Here is a 19,321-nt window from a genome sequence, read left to right on the forward strand (position 1 = left end):
AAAACATTATCAAACATGAAAACATTACAAAACAGCGCCAGGGGCTTGTAAATTCACAATAACAAAAATATAATACAAACAAATATATATATATAAAACAAACTGCAAAGCCATAAGCCATTCAGATTCATTAAATAAATTAAATTTGGAACACAGCATCATCGTTTTCACAGCTTTTTTTTTTGTTAGAGGTAGAGAGCATTTTAATGTAAAGTTCAAAGTAACGTTCATTTTATTTTAGCATATTTCTATCAAAGTCATGACGTGTCATGTTTTGACCAATAGAGGGTGACATTACCGGTTGCCAGAGGAGAAATGACAACTATCGTACCAGAATGTTAGACCGTTTTTTTTATGTAAGTGGTAGGACATAACAGATTTGACGTTTCTCAGTAAAACAAAGTATATAGTAAAACTACTACAGAATTTGTTTAGGGTACCTTGTAAATAGTTTTGGTACCTCCTAAGCAGTGAAGGATGTATCGCGTGTGATATCGAAAGGATCATCACTTGTGGCAACGCGAGGCTACGTTAACTTCACTAAGGACACGTCACTACACGCCTGCGAAAGGCAGGAAAATGAATGCGACTGACAGCTTGAAAAGCCAATCAGAGCCTTGTATGATCATGGTTGACTGACGCTCAACCAATAGGAGGGGCTACAGAGGCTTGGGTGGGCGGGAACTGTGTGTGGTTGTGCACAACGCCGATGATTCACGGGAGCCGAGCGGGTAAGTGGCTAATTCAACATTGATAGAATATTTTTACTCGGAGGCAATATCAAAAATAGAAGTAAGGTTGTTTTGTTGGTATTCACAATGGGGATTTAACTAGGACTGGTTAACGGGCCAGGACTGTACAGTAGTTACATTAGCAGGAGCCCTTTACTAGCCGAGTACACTCTTGCTAGCTAGCCAGTACTACTCTACGATATTGGAAAAGTGTGCACATACTTGTGTTATTTCATTGCCATTGTGCATTAAGTGTATTTAACTGATTTACCCAACAGTCTGTCAACAGTCCGTAGCAACAGCTCTGTGGTATTTGATTGAAAGTTTTCATACTTCAGCTTTAGAATCACGTAGAACTATCATCTATTATTTTGTGCAAAACAATGCAAATGAATGCAGACTTCAAGCAGGAGTATTATTGCATTTCTGCAGTACATTCCCAATAACTTATGCACCTTCTTGTTGCTGACAAGTCAGTGCGTGGCCTTGTCTGGTTGGAGAGTTGCAAGATGGAAACGTGTCGGTCATGTGTATTTTTGACAGCTTTTTTATTTCATCAGGGCAGTTAAGGTGAGCCATCAGCAATGACCAAAATGGGCTTCCTGCGTTTGTCCTATGAGAAGCAGGACACCCTGCTCAAGCTGCTCATCCTTTCTATGGCTGCTGTCCTATGTGAGTATTACTACTACTTCAATGCTTCTGCTTGGGGCTGGGCGATATGGCCTTTTATTAAAGGCCTACTGAAATGAGATTTTCTTATTTAAACGGGGATAGCGGGTCCATTCTATGTGTCATACTTGATCACTTTGCGATATTGCCAGATTTTTGCTGAAGGGATTTTGTAGAGAACATTGACGATAAAGTTCGCTTATAGAAAAGCCCTGCCTTTGAAGTAAAAGTACCAATGATTGTCACACACATTCTAGATGTGGCGAAATTATCTGCATTTGACCCATCACCCATGATCACCCTCTGGGAGGTGAGGGGAGCAGTGGGCAGCAGCGGTGCTGCGCCCGGGAATCATTTATGGTGATTTAACCCCCAATTCTAACCCTTAAAGGCCTACTGAAACGCACTACTACCCACCACGCAGTCTGATAGTTTATATATCAATGATGAAATATTAACATTGCAAAACATGCCAATACGGCCTTTTTAGTTTACTAAATTACAATTTTAAATTTCCCGGGAGTTTCGTCTTGAAAACGTTGTGTAATGATGACGTGTACGCAAGACGTCACAGGTTTAAGTAAGTATGAGCGCTGTACACACACACAGCTAAAAGCCGTCTGCTTTAACGGCATAATTACACAGTATTTTGGAGATCTGTGTTGCTGAATCTTTTGCAATTTGTCCAATTAATATTGGAGAAGTCAAAGTAGAAAGATGGAGTTGGGAAGCTTTAGCCTTTAGCCACACAAACACACGGTGATTTCTTGTTTAAAATTCTTGAATGTAAAAATTTACTATGGATCAAGCGGACATTGATCCCTACCGAATGTCAACCAGCAGGTTTCGGTGAGAAAATTGTGGTTAAAAAGTCGCCACTTACCGGATATCAACTGAGCTTGTGCCGTCCGTACAGCTGCCGTCAACTCCCTTGAGACACCGTGCGTCAGCACACCCTTGGACGTACACCTCTGACTATTAGGTACTATTTAACTCAGGAAAACACTAGCAACACAATAGAAAGATAAGGGATTTCCCAGAATTATCCTAGTAAATGTGTCTAAAAAAGTCCGGAATCCGTCCCAATGCAATCGCGTTTTTTTTTTCTTTCTTCTTAGTCCGTCGCTATCAATATCCTCAAACACGAATCTTTCATCCTCGCTCAAATTAATGGGGAAATTCTCGTTTTCTCGGTCCGAATAGCACTTTTTGTTGGAGGCTCCCATTAAAAATAATGTGAATATGTGAGGAGCCGTCAACATGTGACGTCATCGTCTGCGACTTCCGGTAGAGGCAGGGCATTTCTCTTACCACCGAAAGTTGCGAACTTTATCGTGGATGTTCTCTTTTAAATCCTTTCAGCAAAAATATGGCAATATCGCGAAATGATCATGTATGATACATAGAATGGACCTGCTATCCCCGTTTAAATAAGAAAATCTAATTTCAGTAGGCCTTTAAACGGGGATAGCAGGTCCATTCTGTGTGTCATACTTGATCATTTCGCGATATTGCCAGATTTTTGATGAAATGATTTAGTAGAGAACATCGATGATAAAGTTCGCAACTTTTGGTCGCTAATAGAAAAGCCCTGCCATTACCGGAAGTATGTGCGCGTGACGTCACGAGTTCCAGGGCTCCACACATATTCACATTGTTTTAATGGGAGCCACCAGCAGTAAGAGCAATTCGGACCGAGAAAGCGACAATTTCCCCATTAATTTGAGCGAGGATGAAAGATTCGTGAATTAGGATATTGATAGTGGAGGACTACAAAAAAAAAAAAAAGCGACGGCTCCGGGCGGCGGAAGTGTTAGCGTTTCAGATGTAATTAGACACGATTACTAGGATAATTCTGGAAGATCCCTTATCTGCTTATTGTTTTAATAGTGTTTTAGTGAGATTGTAAAGACATACCTCGAGGTCGGATGGCTGCGGTGAACACCCAGTGTCTCAGAGAGAAGCCGAGGAGCCAAGCTCACAGCTGCCTTTTAAACAGCTGCTGCAGGATGACGAATAATCCAATGATTTCTCTGGTAAGATATATATCACAATTTCCCCATCCAGAAACATGCTTGTTGACGTAGAGAAAACATGTTCGCTTGATCGCTCTGTGTTTCAAAGCTTCACAACAAACAAAAAAACACCGGCTGTGTCTCGGTGCTAAAGACAGCTGCAATCCACCGCTTTCCACCAACAACATTGTTCTTTATAGTCTCCATTATTAAAATAACAAATTGCAAAAGATTCAGCAACACAGATGTCCAAAATACTGTGTAATATGCCATTAAAGCAGACGACTTTTAGCCCAGTTTGGTGCAGCGCTAATATTTCCTTACAGTCCGTGACGTCGTGTACACGTCATCATTCCGCGACATTTTCAACAAGAAAGTCGTGGGAAATTTAAAATTGCAATTTAGTTAACTAAAAAGGCCATATTGGCATGTGGTGCAATGTTAATATTTCATCATTGATACATAAACTATCCGACTGCATGGTCGGTAGTAGTGGGTTTCAGTAGGCTTTTCTATATCTCAATAATTTTAAGCTATGTCACGATACACTCTATATCTCGATCTTTCGCCTTAGCCTTGAATTAACACTTGATGCATACAACCACACTAGTATGATGATTTAATGTGTCTACATTAAAACATTATTGTTCATACTGCATTAATATATATTTTAAACTTTCATGCAGAGTGGGAAATCAAAACTAAGTCAATTTACCAAAACTGTATTCAATAAACAGTTATTAAGCTGTAGGGCAGCACGGTGGAAGAGGGGTTAGTGCATCTGCCACACAATACGAAGGTCCTGAGTAGTCCTGGGTTCAAACCCAGGCTCAGGATCTTTCTGTGTGGAGTTTGCATGTCCTCCCCGTGACTGCGTGGGTTCCCTCCGGGTACTCCGGCTTCCTCCCACTTCCAAAGACATGCACCTGGGGGTAGGTTGATTGGCAACACTAAATTGGCCCTAGTGTGTGAATGTGAGTGTGAATGTTGTCTGTCTATCCGTTATGGCCCTGCAATGAGGTGGCGACTTGTCCAGGGTGTACCCCGCCTTTCGCCCGATTGTAGCTGAGATAGGCACCAGCGACCCCCGCGAACCCAAATGGAATAAGCGGTAGGAAATGGATGGATTGATAAGCCGTGGCACAAACATTCATGTCATTTGCAAAATAGAAAATGCAAGATTGTCAGAGACATTTTAAAACAAGCTATAAGTGCACTTTTGTGAATGATGTCACTAGATGACATATCAAAACAACACTAAATTAAAGTGTACTTTTTGTACAGAACGCCACTACAATAGTTAAAAACAAAGTGCACTTTTGTGCATTATGTCACACAAAATATTTCAATAACTGTCAAATAAAAATGAGCTGCATAATAGGTTCCTGTGGACGTTATCTCATTCTGTTGTCTTTTTCTGGAAATAGCTGCTTTGGCATTTTGTTTGGTGTGGCACCAGCCGGAGATGTTGACATGCGGAGTTTCAAGCACTCTTCATTCTCTTGCGGGTGACTTTTCAAATGATGCTACATTAGCAGTGCTGCTACTTTTTGTAGCAACGCTTTTGCCGCATACATGTTGAACATATTCCCGTTTGAAGCCAAACCAGCGCCGGACGATTAATCCCGTGCTGTTTTTGGTGGAAATTAATTCTTCCTCGGTTTGTTACCAGATTCGCACCTTTTCTCTCTCGTATTACCACCGGCACCTCACCGCTAGCATCACAGCTAACGTTACCATGAATTAATTCTTCCTTAGTTCCCACCTTCTTTCTCTCGTATTACCACACGCATGGCTCCGCTAGCATCACAGCAAATGTTAGCCATGCTGCTACCTCTCTGCTCCGCGAGGGCGTATATGTATGTGACATATGATGTGACAGTATGTGACGTATGTAAGAAAGTGCGTTTGTGTGTGAGGATACACAGGAAAGAGCGAGAACAGCCTGTAATTTAATGCCCGCAGCTAAAAGCAACTGGATGAGAATGTATACTCGAATATCACGATATAGTCATTTTCTATATGGCACAGAGACAAACCTGCGATATATCGATATATCGCCCAGCCCTACTTCTACTACTACAATACTACTACTACTCAAGACGTCAATGTGGAAGTGGAAGGGAAAGTAAGGATGTTGCACCCTAGGTTTTTGTAAAGTTCTGAAGATTTTTTTTCCTGTCATTTAGATATGTAAGTCATAAAAGACAATGCAAAAAAAGTTGAGATAAAAACAAAAAAACATTATCGAACACTGATGAGGCATGTCTAAGACTGTCTTCACTTATCAAAAATGCAAAATGATGTGTTCAACCTGGTTAGCAAACCACTAACAATTCACCCAACACGAATGTCACAAAGTCATCAAAGCTCAACTTAAAAAGGGGAACTTCACTTTTTTGGAATTTTGCCTATTGTTCACAATCTGATGAGGTGGCCACTTGTCCAGGGTGTACCCGCCTTCTGCCCGAATGCAGCTGAGATAGGCTCCAGCACCCCCCACAACCCCAAAAGGGACAAGCGGTAGAAAATGTATAGATATTCACAACCCTTATGATAGACAAGAACACTTGTGTTATGGGTTTTTTGCATTCTAATTTGTAGTAGTCTTCTCGTTCTAGGTGGCGAGCAATGCTGCTAATTGGAGCAATCCATTCTGCCTCTAAATCACTCTAAAAATGCATTAAAAAAACGGCAACAGTATTTCATTTATTTACGATCCGTAACCAGTGTAATAACCAAGCTGTAGCGACATTGTTGTCGTAAGAGGGAAAACTGAGCAACTGTTTTTCTAGTTTAGTAACACATTGTGTTGCTCACAGAGACACAGTCTCACACTGCTACAGATTTAGCAAGAGGAAAACTAGCCTCTGTGTCAGCAACTGCATAGCTTTTGAGTTTGTAATACACAACACAATGCAATAGGAGCCCTGTTTGTACTGACTGAAAAACATGAATAATCATATTACAGTATCTGTAAAGTAGGGATTTAAAAAAAAGATCGATTTTCAGGTTAACTGCAATTGTTTTTTGTAACTTTCCTTAATGGTTTAAAAAAATAAATAAATCTATTTAAAAAATGTTTTCCCCTATCAGTCCTGTCCTAACCTGACTCTCGCCAGATCCTTGTATTTCACTGAGCTCCACCCAAGGATAGATGTATTTCAGAAGCCGGGGCCTTGTAAAAAAAAATCATTGTATGTGATTGGATAAACCACTGGTCTGTTATCTTGAATGACATTGTACTTCAACCACTCACATCGAAATCAACCCATGACGCTGATGAGAGCGACGCTGGGAAATCCAAAACAGAACAGCCGACATACTGGATAACGACAGAGCGAAAAGTTAGAGAACTTTTACTGAAACAACGCCGCAATGTCAGTAGACGATCGATGTCGCAAAACAGTTGCAATAGCAGAATCAATGTCAGCACACAACTCCTCGCAACGTGCTTCACCGCTACTTCACATCTATGAAATCCCGCCCGGCGATCCTGATAGGTTCATTATTTTTTGCTATCTGGAAGGAGTTTGCAATGCCCTCGAGACCAGATCTTTGTGGCGAGAGTTAGGTTAGTCCTGTCCAGCCACTCAGGCAAATCATATTGTTGATGTAGATGCCCATATCTGCTGTACAGATTTACTTTAGAAAAGACAAGTGCTGGATACTTCTTTGCCTTCATTGTATTTAACTTTATTAAATGTTTGGGTAAAATATTATTGAACAAAAACACATTTTCTTTTAAGTAATATAACATTTTTCAGAGCTGTTTATCCATTTTATGGAGGAATGTAGATAGTCATTGAACTGGCATCCAATGTTATTGAAACAGTGTAGATTTTCAATCGAGAATCGATTCTGAATCAAATCGTTAACTCCCAAAAATTTTAATCGAATCGTGTGGTTCCCAAAGATTCACAGTCCTACTGTAAAGTATTAGCCCACATTTCATGTTTTTTTTGCACACAGCTAGCTCGACAGTGTACGTAGTTGTTATAACGAGCATTATTTTCTGCATGTTGATGCAAAGCTCTTCGGGTAAAGCTACCTTATATCGATAATCCGCTGATGTCGCCAATGGGAAAAACATCCCAAATGGGGAAAATTCCAAATGGATCGTTTAGCATAAGTATGAAGCAAGGTTAGATTGTTTTATAAATATCCCAGCAAAGCCTCCATGGTTTAATTTTTTTTAAAACATTTGGGGACTTATACAGATCCAAAATACACAAAAGCAGGTACCAGTAGGTAAGAAAAGTAGGTTTTGCATTCTAGGGCCCATTTAAAATCAAAAACCTAATTAAAGTTTTCATGTTTTAAAAAAAAAAAGCTAGTTTCAACCAAATTTAAGGCAATAGTTTGTTTTTAGTGTATGCAAACATACCAAGTTTGTGTGTGTGTGTATTGGGGTGACAAACGTTGGGTTTAGGGTGGCATGAGGGACCCTTTGGAAGTATTGTATATGGGGGCCCAGAATTTGATGATACACCTCTACTGTTACTACGTGTACTACTATTGTAATTAACAACTCCTTTCTTCCCTCAGCATTCTCCACCAGACTATTTTCCGTCTTGAGGTTTGAAAGTGTCATCCATGAATTTGATCCGTAAGTGGCGTCCCCTTGAGCGGTTCCAGGATTGTTCTAAAACAATAAATTACATTACACTTGTCTCTGACCTTCAAGGTACTTCAACTACCGTACGACCCGGTTTCTGACAGAAGAAGGATTTTATAACTTCCATAACTGGTTTGATGACAGAGCATGGTATCCACTTGGTAGGATCATCGGTGGCACCATTTATCCAGGTAGGAACAAGAGAAAACAACATAATGACTCTCTGTGTATGCTGTGGTACCTTGTGACCAGGTCAGCGTCATTAGATTGTATTCACCTGATGTCACGTCCAACTCATTAACTATGCGAGGCTCGAAGTGGTGGGCCAGCGAGAGTCAGTTGTAATAGCATTTTTCAAAGGCATTTTGAAGAAAAATATGCTATTCTTTCGATGATTTGGACTGTTGGAACAGTTAAAATTGCGCAAAGAAGAAATGTCTTTAGATGACAGATGTCAAGATTTTATGAAAGACGCACTCCAGACCTTTGGAACAAAGTTGGAAAATGTACAGGACTGTCTCAGAAAATTAAAATATTGTGATAGTCCTTTATTTTCTGTAATGCAACTAAAAACATGAAAATGTCATACATTCTGGATTCATTACACATCAACTGAAATATTGCAAGCCTTTTATTATTATTTTAATATTGCTGATTATGGCATACAGCTTAAGAAAACTCAAAAATCCTATCTCGAAAAATTTGAATATTTCCTCAGACCAAGTAAAAAAAAAAGATTTCTAACAGCAAAACAAAATCAAACATTTGAAAATGTCAATTAATGCACTCAGTACTTGGTTGGGAATCCTTTTGCACGGATTACTGCATCAATGCGGCGTGGCATGGAGGCAATCGGCCTGTAGCATTGCTGAGGTGTTATGGATGCTTCAATAGCAGCCTTCAGCTCATTTGCATTATTGGGTCTGGTGTCTTTCAGCTTCTTCTTCACAATACCCACCAAATTCTTTATGGGGTTTAGGTCAGGAGAGTTGGCAGGCCAATCGAGGACAGTTACTGCTGGTTTTGGCACTGTGGACAGGTGCCAGATTATGCTGGAAAATTAAATCATTATCTTCATAGAGGTTTGCAACAGATGGAAGCATGTACACAGCTGCATTGACTCTGGACTTGCTGAAACACAGTGGACCAAAACCAGCAGCTGACATGGCTCCCCAAACCATTGCTGACTGAGGGAACTTCCGTTGTCTAGAGTTCAGGAGTGGCTTGACCATGGGAATACGGCTATTGAAGCTCTATCTGTTGAAAAGCTCTATGGAGATGATGATTTCTTTTTCCAGCATGATCTGGCACCTGTCCACAGTGCCAAAACCAGCAGTAACTGGTGTACTGACCATGGTATTACTGTCCTCCATTGGCCTGCCGACTCCCCTGACCTGAACCTCATAGAGAATTTGTGGGTTATTGTGAAGAAGAAGCTGAAAGACACCAGACCCAATAATGCAAATGAGCTGAAGGCCGCTGTTGAAGCATTCTGGGCATCCATAACACCTCATCAATGCCACAGGCCGATTGCCTCCATACCACGCCGTATTGATGCAGTAATCCGTGCAAAAGGATTCCCAACCAAGTACTGAGTGCATTAATTGACATTTTCAAATGTTTGATTTTGTTTTGCTGTTATAAATCTTTTTTTTTTACTTGGTCTGAGGAAATATTCAACTTTTTTGAGATAGGATTCTTGAGTTTTCTTAAGCTGTATGCCATAATCAGCAATATTAAAATGATAAAAGGCTTGCAATATTTCAGTGGATGTGTAATGAATCCAGAAAGTATGACATTTTCATTTTTTTAGTTGCATTACAGAAAATAAAGGACTTTATCACAATATTGTAATTTTCTGAGACAGTCCTGTACAAGTTTGCAGTGATCACTTTGTTAAAGGTTTGTTTCAGGATTTTCCATTAGTGGCAAAATCATTGCAGCCAAAGCTTAGAAATATGTTGGGGTTTTTTTCAAGTGAAAAAAAAAAAAACTATCGTTGCCTCCTATCAAAATTGTGATAACAGCCGGTAATCATAATTCCAAACAGTTTTTACCTCCCGTGTACAAACCTCCGTCTCCATGCTTCCTTGACGCACACTTCCTCATTCTCGACCAATCCGCTTTCAGGCACAGACGGTGTGTTTGACATTATGGGAAAAATTAACATCAAATCAAAACCATACAGAAATAAAACATTACCACTGGCATGTGGTTACAGTATGAATAGTTGTGTGTGTGTGTCTATATATATATATATATATATATATATCTAGCCTATTTATCGCGCACTACTGTCAAGTAATGCACCGAAAATTCAGCCGACAAAAAAATACTTTGATCAGCTCAAACAGCACTGCCAAAACAGAATGTTGTGATGAAGTAATAGACAAAATGCACGTGATTGTCTGGACCGTAGTCATCATACCTACAACGTAGACATAACTTTAATGTATACCAGAGACACCCGGGAACAGCAACCTACTATCCATTCATCCATCTTCTTCCGCTTATCCGAATATGTGTGTGGGGACTCAACGGAATCCAGAAAGGGCTGGTACTCCGAGCTGCTGTCATATGTGCGTAAGCGTAAACAGTCACGACCAGTCCCCCCATCCGAAGGCAGATGGAAGATCCCCGTTTCGTCTACTGAGTTAAACTCTTAACATACAGGCCCTGAGCCGGGGGGGCAACAAGAAATGCCAGCCCAGCCCATCACCTCTCACCACTGGCAATGGTAAAGTGGAAGACTGTCCAGCCCCTCTCCAGGGAACTGGTTCCAGAGCTCTTGCTGTCTGTCGATGAGAGTCCGACCTGATCCAGTCGTAACTTCTCCACCTTGCGCACCAGTTCACGAGATGACTGTCCACGCCCCAAGAGCTAGCTTCTCAAGCACAGAATAGAATGCGTTTTTAATAAAGACAAAAATGACCAAAAGTCTCCCGAGTAGACACTTGAAACATTTTCATTAAAGTACATAAGTGGCAACAATTTAAAATAAAGCAAAACAACATAATATAAAAAATATACGTTAATAATTAATGATAAAACAGATTTGTCTTTATATCCCATCTTAAGAACTTTCAGTTTTGGTGGATTTTGGTGGCGCCAGTTGACCACATTTCCCATGTACATATAAACTGACACGATAATACCACAATGATTCAGTATGACTGATCTTTCCACAGTAGGAAACTACATATTTCACTCAAACTTTGACTTGCAGTTTGCAGTCATTGCTTTGTATTTTCTTTATACAGTACTTTTGAGTTTGTTGCAAGACTGGTCGTGTCAGTGTGGAACTGCGAGCTTTTAGGCTAGTGGCTATTTATTGTTCCCATGCAAATTTACGATAACATTAGCATTATTATTATTGATTTGAGCTTGCGCCAGCGATTGAAATTTGAGCCAATTTTGATCCTTGACTGCTTTTTTATTCAGGAAGCGTGCCTTTTTCTTTTTTTTTGTTTCCTCCAGACAAAACTTTTTAGTTTTTTGTTTTGTTTTGCAGATTCTGCCATTATAGCATTATTGCACGTATGTGTTCGAATTGACATCCGCCTTTCAACAAAGTTGAAAAATGGGAAGTGACATATGCCGTAAAGCAAGTCAGCACATTTGTATTTTTTTGTTTGGCAGGAAATCTGCCACCTTCCACAAAATTGCTTATTACTAGTGAAAGCGATATAGACCCCTTCAGGCCATGTCAGAGATGTCATTCAACTGGTTGTAAATCAATGTATAATCCCAAAATATATGAAAATATTTTATGAAGCTTGAAAAGTTACTTAGTGCTGCTTCAAATGTATGTACATATTTTTTGAGAAGTTTTAAAGAAAATCTTCAAGAAAATTATATGATGACCATGTCCCACACTGCCATAGGTATTTTGGCAATCTAGGGGAAACCCTGTGTTTGATATACTTTTAACATTAAGTATTTGTTATTTTGTTATTATTTGTAAACATAATTTTTTCCAAAGCTCTTAAAATACATTTTTGCAACAAGTGTTTCGTAAAGCACCAACTCGGCGAGTGTAAATGTGAGGAAAACCTAAAATAGTTTTAAGCTTTTACCAAAGGCATCAATCACAAATGAAGTTTTCAGCACATACACAACATTGACATCTATAGTTATATTTTGATAAAGACGGAGATAAACACACATACTTGTAAACAATGCTTGCAACAACAACAAACATGGTTCGAGACGCAAAGTTAAATCATGAAATGCAACCTAACCCAAGCAATCCGGGAGAGTCTCGAGACTAATTTCCTTGACCCAGCCACACACAAAGAAGTTGCAGACCTCCATGCTTTACCGAGTTTTTATCTGTTTTTGGTGTAGATTGATCTCTGGCGCACCAGATAGTCTGACATATCTGAGAACCAATCCAACGGATTTGTCGAGATTGCTCGACAAATCTTTTTTGCTAACATACATGGATCTCTGCCATTGCATTTTTTTATGGTTTGCTTTTATCTGCTTTTAGTGGTAAGGTTTGGGCCGCTTGCATAGTCGATAGTTAGCACTTATGGTCAGCATTCGTTTCTACAGAGTACGGGTTGTCCAAATTGTGCATTTTCTTGTGTCTATAAAGTTGTATAGCTAGGGCACAGGTGTCAAACTCGAGGGCCTGGGCTAAATTTGGCCCGTCACTTCGTTTAACGTGGCCCACCACGAAAGCCCTCAAATAATTTGCATCAATAAAGCACTTTATCTTTCTTGCTAGTGATTGTTCTTTCAATTTTTACAGAAAAATTGCATGTGTTTTAAAGTACCAATAGAGTAGAAAAACAAGTGTCGTCTATATTAAAGCTAATATCATATCTATCTGATTTATGACATCAAAATACTTGCAAAGAATGAGTAAATAAATACGATCAAAATAGTATGAATCTCACAGAGATTCCTGAGCCATTTAGGGAGATCATGAGCTCACCAGTCACGTAATCGTGTGATGTAGGGTTAAAACGGCAGATCCCTTCCCCCACCAACAACATTGCAAATCATGCAGACTGTCGGAGCCAACAATGACTACTTTTGGACCAATGATAGTCCAGAATTGCATATTTTTGGTCCTGGATATAAGGAAGGTGAGTTACAAGTTTTAGAAGCTCTGCTAAACAGATCCAGCTTTAGTAAAACACTAAGCATCATGTAGCAGTGCTAAGCAAAAAATACAAACGACAAACATAATAAAACAATGACTTACTATACAATGCCTGCTGTTACTGTGATGACGACTGATAGAATGTCCATATATTCCAGTTTAAATCAAGAGTTAATTTTAATCCTACTAAGGTTTTAAAATAGCTGCTGCTGAGACTGTATGCCTCCTTCTAGATTCATGGCTAAATCCTCCTATTATCCAGATAAAAGGCATGATTCATAATCTAGAATAACTTTGACGACCCACAACGCCTTTCTACCTTCAAAGTACACAAAGTGCTTGGACAATATTTCCACATTCACCCATTCACACACACATTCACACACTGATGGCGGAAGTTGCCATGCAAGGCTTTAACCTCGACCCATCACGCCGTCCCCAAAACAAAGCCATCACTGACTCTATACTGCCATGCTTTTTATTCTTCCTTTCAGTTTTATGGAAGTTTGCATCCATATATGTTGCATTACTGCCATCTTCAGTCTCTCCTTAAGTCCAGTGCAGCATAAACTATAGTTAGCTCTCAATTATCAGTGTTAAAATACTTTGTCTGTGTTTGTGTTTATAATAACATTACTAATAATTAATTAATTTTTATGTCACGAGATGTAGACAGTATTGTTGGTGGGTTTTGGATGGTTTTTTTAGAGAGTTTTGTGGGCACAAAGGAGAGGAGCCCCCATTGACTCCATGATTGTTAGCTTACTTTTTATGTAGTTACTTATTTACGACTTAGAATGCAAAAAACAAGTAAAATGTGTTCATGTCTCATATAAGGATTGTGAATGATAGACGGCACATCTCTCTCTCTAATTTTTGAATATTTCCAATATGACTGATCTTATACTATGGTCAGAGAGCAGAAGCATTCCTCCAGTGACGTCAATCTCCGCAAAAAAACAAAGGTATTCGGAGCAAAATATTCAAAATGGCTGACTGAATTTGTGGCTTTTCGTGATGTTTAGACGGGATTTTCACATACTTTGCGGATTGTAATTACGTTTTGGTACGATTAATGGATTCAATGAAATTCAAGCACATAAAGTCAACTTGTTTTTCCACTTTACTGGTACTTTAACTTTAATACATTATATTAACATGTGTTCCAAGCATTTTCTGTTAATAAATAAATATCTTCTTGTCACCCTGACTCATGATTTCAAACTAAGATCGTAAAAACGTGTGCTGTCACATGATAACTTTTTAAAAATCTGATTAATCAATTTGGATTCATCATGATTAATCATGTTATTACTTACTTGCATAATTGATATTACTTATGAGTATGCCATATTATTGTTAGAACGTCATACAGTTAATTTTTAGATGTTTTCTTGAATGTCTGTCATTAATTTGTTCAAAACTTGCTAACAGTTTTATCTAAAATACCATCTTAGTGTATTTTGAAGTAAGATTGGCCTGCGAGTTGACCAGTCAAAGTCTTCTCACTCCCGTATGCATTGACCAGATTTCTGATTGTATAGCAAAACACTACTTTCATGTAACCATCCACACTTACGGTGAAGGAACGTGTATTCGTGTTGTGATTAATCTGTCTTTATACTTGATTATGCAATTATTTTTTGTGATCATTCACATTACTTATGTTTTGACAGCCTTACAAAATGCATCGATCAGTGTGCAGTTAGTGTGCAGGCGGTTATTCATTAATATTAATATATTTTTACTATTTCAGACTCTTGAGGGCAGTCATAACTGCAATGTGGCCCTCAATAAAAAATTGTTTGACATCCAGGAGAAGCACTGGTTTATTTCATATGGCTAATTTTGGATTTTTTTATTCTCTCCCTCACTAGGACTGATGATCACCTCAGCTGCCCTGTACCACACCTTGCATTTTTTCCACATCACCATCGACATCCGCAATGTCTGCGTGTTTCTTGCTCCCTTGTTCTCCTCCTTCACCGCCATTGTCACCTATCACTTCACCAAGGAGCTGAAGGTATTTTAAATGAAGGATAACTTACCACAATGAATGACATGAATGTTCATTTATGAATTCATCGAATAGTGACTTAAAGGGGTCATAATGAATTTTTTATTTATTTGAAACACCTCCTTGTGGTCTACATAAAATGTAATGGTGTTTGGTCAAAATTTTCCATTGTCAAAGCTTTACAAAACACCGTTTTCAATCTGCTTTCTGGCCATCTCTTTAGGATGCACCGTTTAGTGGGCGATCTTACTTACGTGGTTCCACTTTAATAGCGACTGCTCATGGTCATTTTTATTGTAGTTTTTAACGCTTCCATAAAGATTCTACTGACCGATTAAGTTTAAACTAGGAGTGTCCTGTTTACTAATAATTTGGTACCGATACCAAAATGTATATTGATACTTTCTGATATTTTTCAAAACTTGTTAAAATAAAAGAAAGTACAAAAAATGTCCATATTGAAAAATCTGACAATTCACAATTTTTCAATATTACACATAGTCTGCCATAATCCAGTATTAGGTTAGAATAGAACAAAAGCTTTATTGACATATTAAAGGCTTCATTATAAATGGTGGCCAATCATGGTCTGTGCTTTAAGAAAAATATAATTACCTTATTTTCTTGAATTGCCGCAGGGCATAAAGTATGCGCCTGCCTAGAATTACTGCCGGGTCAAACTCTCCTCCCAAAATAATTAGCGCATGCTTATTAGTACCGCCTGGTCAAACTCGTGACGTCACGAGTGACACTTAACCTTTCATCATTTTCAAAATGGAGGAGGCTGATTTCAATACCGGTAATTTGAAATCGCATAAAGGGAAGAAGATTAAGAGCTATTCAGTAGGATTTAAGGTGCAAGCTTACATCACACTCAATTTTTACTGCATACCTATGGTAAGTGTCGGAGTGAGAAGAGGTTTTAAAATAATTAGCGCATGCTTACTTTTACCGCATGCCTTTGGTAAGCGCAGGAGTGAGAAGAGGTTTTAAATTAATTAGCGCCCCGGCGGAAATTCAAGGAAATGCGGTATTAGTAAATACTGAAAACAAAACTGTGGATAAAAGTACACATGTAAGCCATCTAGCAGGAAAAATACACGTTGTTAAAGATAAAAACCAAATTGTAGGAATTTGTTACAAAATTCAGTCATTTCACTTGCATTAGTTGACTCTAATATTTGGCAACAAGCCAAGCAGCTGTGTGCGCATCTACTTATCTTTATGTGCACAACAGAGGAGCCGGTTTACTTATGAGAGTAGCATGTTTGTTTGCGAGAATGTCAATGTGTTGGCCAAATGACGTCACTTAGTGAATGGGCGAGTGAAGAGAGAATGAGGGAGCGGGTGCACTTTGCAGTAGAGTGATGAACGTTCCGTGTTGTGTCCTGCAAAACGAAATGTAAAGTGATTGTCACGACAAGCCGGCCTCGTCTGTCTGACCCAAAAGCAGGGCTTAGCACACACCCCGACGAAAACATCGCCCCTGTAGTGAACATCTCTCCTGTGCTCCTCGACTACGGTCTGCACGAGCTGAACAGCTGGAATTGTGTAAAAACGACATTACCTGTCAGTCTTTATAACTCCTTGTGCAGATCTGAATGCTTATTATTTAAATGTTTACCTACATTTGAAGCAGAGGTGGTAATACTAATTGCCACATTTGGCAAGGCGTGTTTTAAAGCAACACTTGCAGCACGACGCCTCCCTGTTTAAAGCGTCGCCTTTATTGTTAGTTTTGAAACCCAAATACTTTAATATTGTGCTTCATGCACCCTCTTTATTAACCAGTAGAATTGAAGTTTATTGCCATTCTTCTCCACGATATTGCTTGTAAGCACTCTGTGTGTGCCTTTTGACACATTCAACATCATGCGCCTCGGCGCTGTAGTCCCTACCCTACAGCAGCATAAACGGTACCGGTATTTTTCAAAGGTAGTGTAGTATCGTTTCCATTGATTAGTACTATGGTATTTTACTAGTACCGGTATACCGTACAACCCTACTTCAAATTATACGCTACTTTTATATACTTAGATCTGACCATTCTAAGTATATGAGGATGAACTGATGAAGCCTACTTGAAGTAAAGGCAACACGTTTAAGACAGACCAAACAGTCTGTCTTAGACGTGTTGCGATCGATTGAATGCCCTGCGATTACAATGACCTGGATGAATTAGAACATCCATAGACAACAAAAGGATAGCAAAAAAGGAGCTTATTGACCACAGCATCGGAATGCAATGGCGGATGCACACATAGCTGTTCAAAAATTGGGCAAATTCCAAACGGATCATTTAGCAGAAGTATGAAGGAAGGCCAAATTGGTTTAGAAATATCTCCGCAATGCCTCCTCGGTTTTATTTCAAATTTTTGGGACTTATGAAGGTCCAAAATACACAACATCAGGTACCAATAGGTAAAAAAGTTGGTTTTGCATAAAATAGGCCTCTCTAATATTAGGTAATTATTGCTATTCACTGGTCTTTTGTCTGTTTAGGATGCGGGTGCTGGGCTTCTGGCTGCAGCCATGATCGCTGTGGTGCCTGGTTATATCTCTCGTTCTGTTGCTGGCTCCTATGATAATGAAGGTTTACATTGCATATTCATAACATGGAGACTGCATTTTTAGAAGCCCCGAAAATAACATGTTTATTTTTTTTGCCATATGTCCAACTTAGGTATTGCCATCTTCTGTATGCTGTTGACTTACTACATGTGGATCAAGGCCGTTAAGTCAGGATCTGTGTACTGGTCCTCGATGTGCGCTCTTGCCTACTTCTACATGGTGAGCAGAACAAGCAAACAAACCAAAGACTACAGGTGTCATAACTTTTTCCACACAATTTGATGACGGAAAAAAAACGGTTTACGGGAGGGCCCTTTATTTTCGCTTCCTAAGATATTGGAATTAGGGAGGGATGTGCCCGTTGATCAGCTCAATTTTGTGAAAAAGTACATTATCATTGCAGATGAATACCTTTTTAAAGCAGATCACAAATGCTAATCCTAACTAGATGACACAGTAGCAGCTCATTATGTGTCTCCATACACAATGAGGAGCAGCTCTTCCTAAGGTAATATTAATCACCTACATTATGGCAATTTAAGTAAATTTTTAGTATCTTAAATATTTTTATAATGTATATTATCACTGAAGGACAAGACTAAACATGTTACACACTTAGAGCAAGCCAGGAGCAGGCATGATAATAAATAAGCTCGCTTTTAACAACACAGAGAAATAATTGCTTGGTAAAGTTTAAGAAGTATAAATGGAAAAAAAGTGTTGAGGCTAGGTGTCGAGGCTAAACAGCCTGCTGAAGTGGCTTATCCCTCTGCCACAGGTGGGGGTGGGACCGGAGATAAAAGTGTTTGCCTGGAACTGAGCGACGGTGGTGAGGAAGTGGATGAAGTCCTGCTTTAGGACTGCTACCTGCGGATGTCGTTTTGCCATGCGTAAATTATGTCCTTTTTTGTCGTCTCTTGGGATTTTAGGATGTCCGGTATTTTCTCTGTTCAGTCCATAACGGTGGAACCGAAGAACGGTAGGGTGAACGTCCTGGCCACAACATGCAAGCGTGATGTACAATGAAGTCACTGATATTTAAGGTTCTGGGAACGTCCACTTAATCGTCAGAGAAGCAAACTAGTTCAGGTTTCCCGCCTCCCACAACAGTACCCTGGGTGTGGTCCCTCATCAGATGAAGGGAGAGGTGGAGTCCCAGCGCACCATTCCCTTAATCAGCCGCCTGAACTTGAAGCAGATGGAATAGTGGGGCGGCGACGGCCCCTTGTATTGGAAATCCGTCTGCTGAAGTACAGCAAACTGTGTCTCCATTTGCGGGGGGGGGGCTCACCAGTCTGCGATGTTTCCAGCCAACTGGACACCGCGGGGAGACGAGACTTTAGGATGGGCCAAGAGTGAGTCATTCCTCTGCATCTCGTCCGACATGTGTTTGATGTATTTATGCATGTGAGCCATCTTTTTAAGTAATTGTTCCTGTGATCGAGTATCCTTGCGCATGACCAGCAGTTGACATAACTTTTTAACTTTCGTGTGAAATGGCGTCGTCTTTATTCATTGTTGCTGGTAACAGATTCACAAGTCCAATTATTAAAAGTAATCTTCCACATAAGAGTTTTTAAATTTACA

General features: G+C 39.5%; 1 protein-coding gene across 2 annotated transcripts in view; it reads left to right on the top strand.

Annotated features, from left to right (window-relative positions):
• The first annotated feature begins 580 nt into the window (after positions 1-580).
• stt3a (STT3 oligosaccharyltransferase complex catalytic subunit A) overlaps positions 581-19,321 on the top strand; it is a 37,348-nt gene continuing 18,607 nt past the window's right edge. The window contains exons 1-7 of one of the 2 annotated variants that reach the window (XM_061898128.1): positions 581-731; positions 1,292-1,403; positions 7,964-8,024; positions 8,103-8,224; positions 15,024-15,169; positions 17,666-17,756; positions 17,847-17,953. In XM_061898128.1, coding sequence (XP_061754112.1) covers positions 1,316-1,403; positions 7,964-8,024; positions 8,103-8,224; positions 15,024-15,169; positions 17,666-17,756; positions 17,847-17,953 — 615 coding nt within the window. In that variant the 5' untranslated portion in view covers positions 581-731; positions 1,292-1,315. Of the gene's footprint in view, positions 732-767; positions 793-1,291; positions 1,404-7,963; positions 8,025-8,102; positions 8,225-15,023; positions 15,170-17,665; positions 17,757-17,846; positions 17,954-19,321 lie in introns of those variants that run through there. The other variant, XM_061898129.1, reaches the window with a different exon arrangement.

This window comes from Nerophis ophidion, linkage group LG04 (assembly GCF_033978795.1).
Source record: "Nerophis ophidion isolate RoL-2023_Sa linkage group LG04, RoL_Noph_v1.0, whole genome shotgun sequence".
In the NCBI taxonomy this organism is placed as follows: Eukaryota; Metazoa; Chordata; class Actinopteri; order Syngnathiformes; family Syngnathidae; genus Nerophis; species Nerophis ophidion.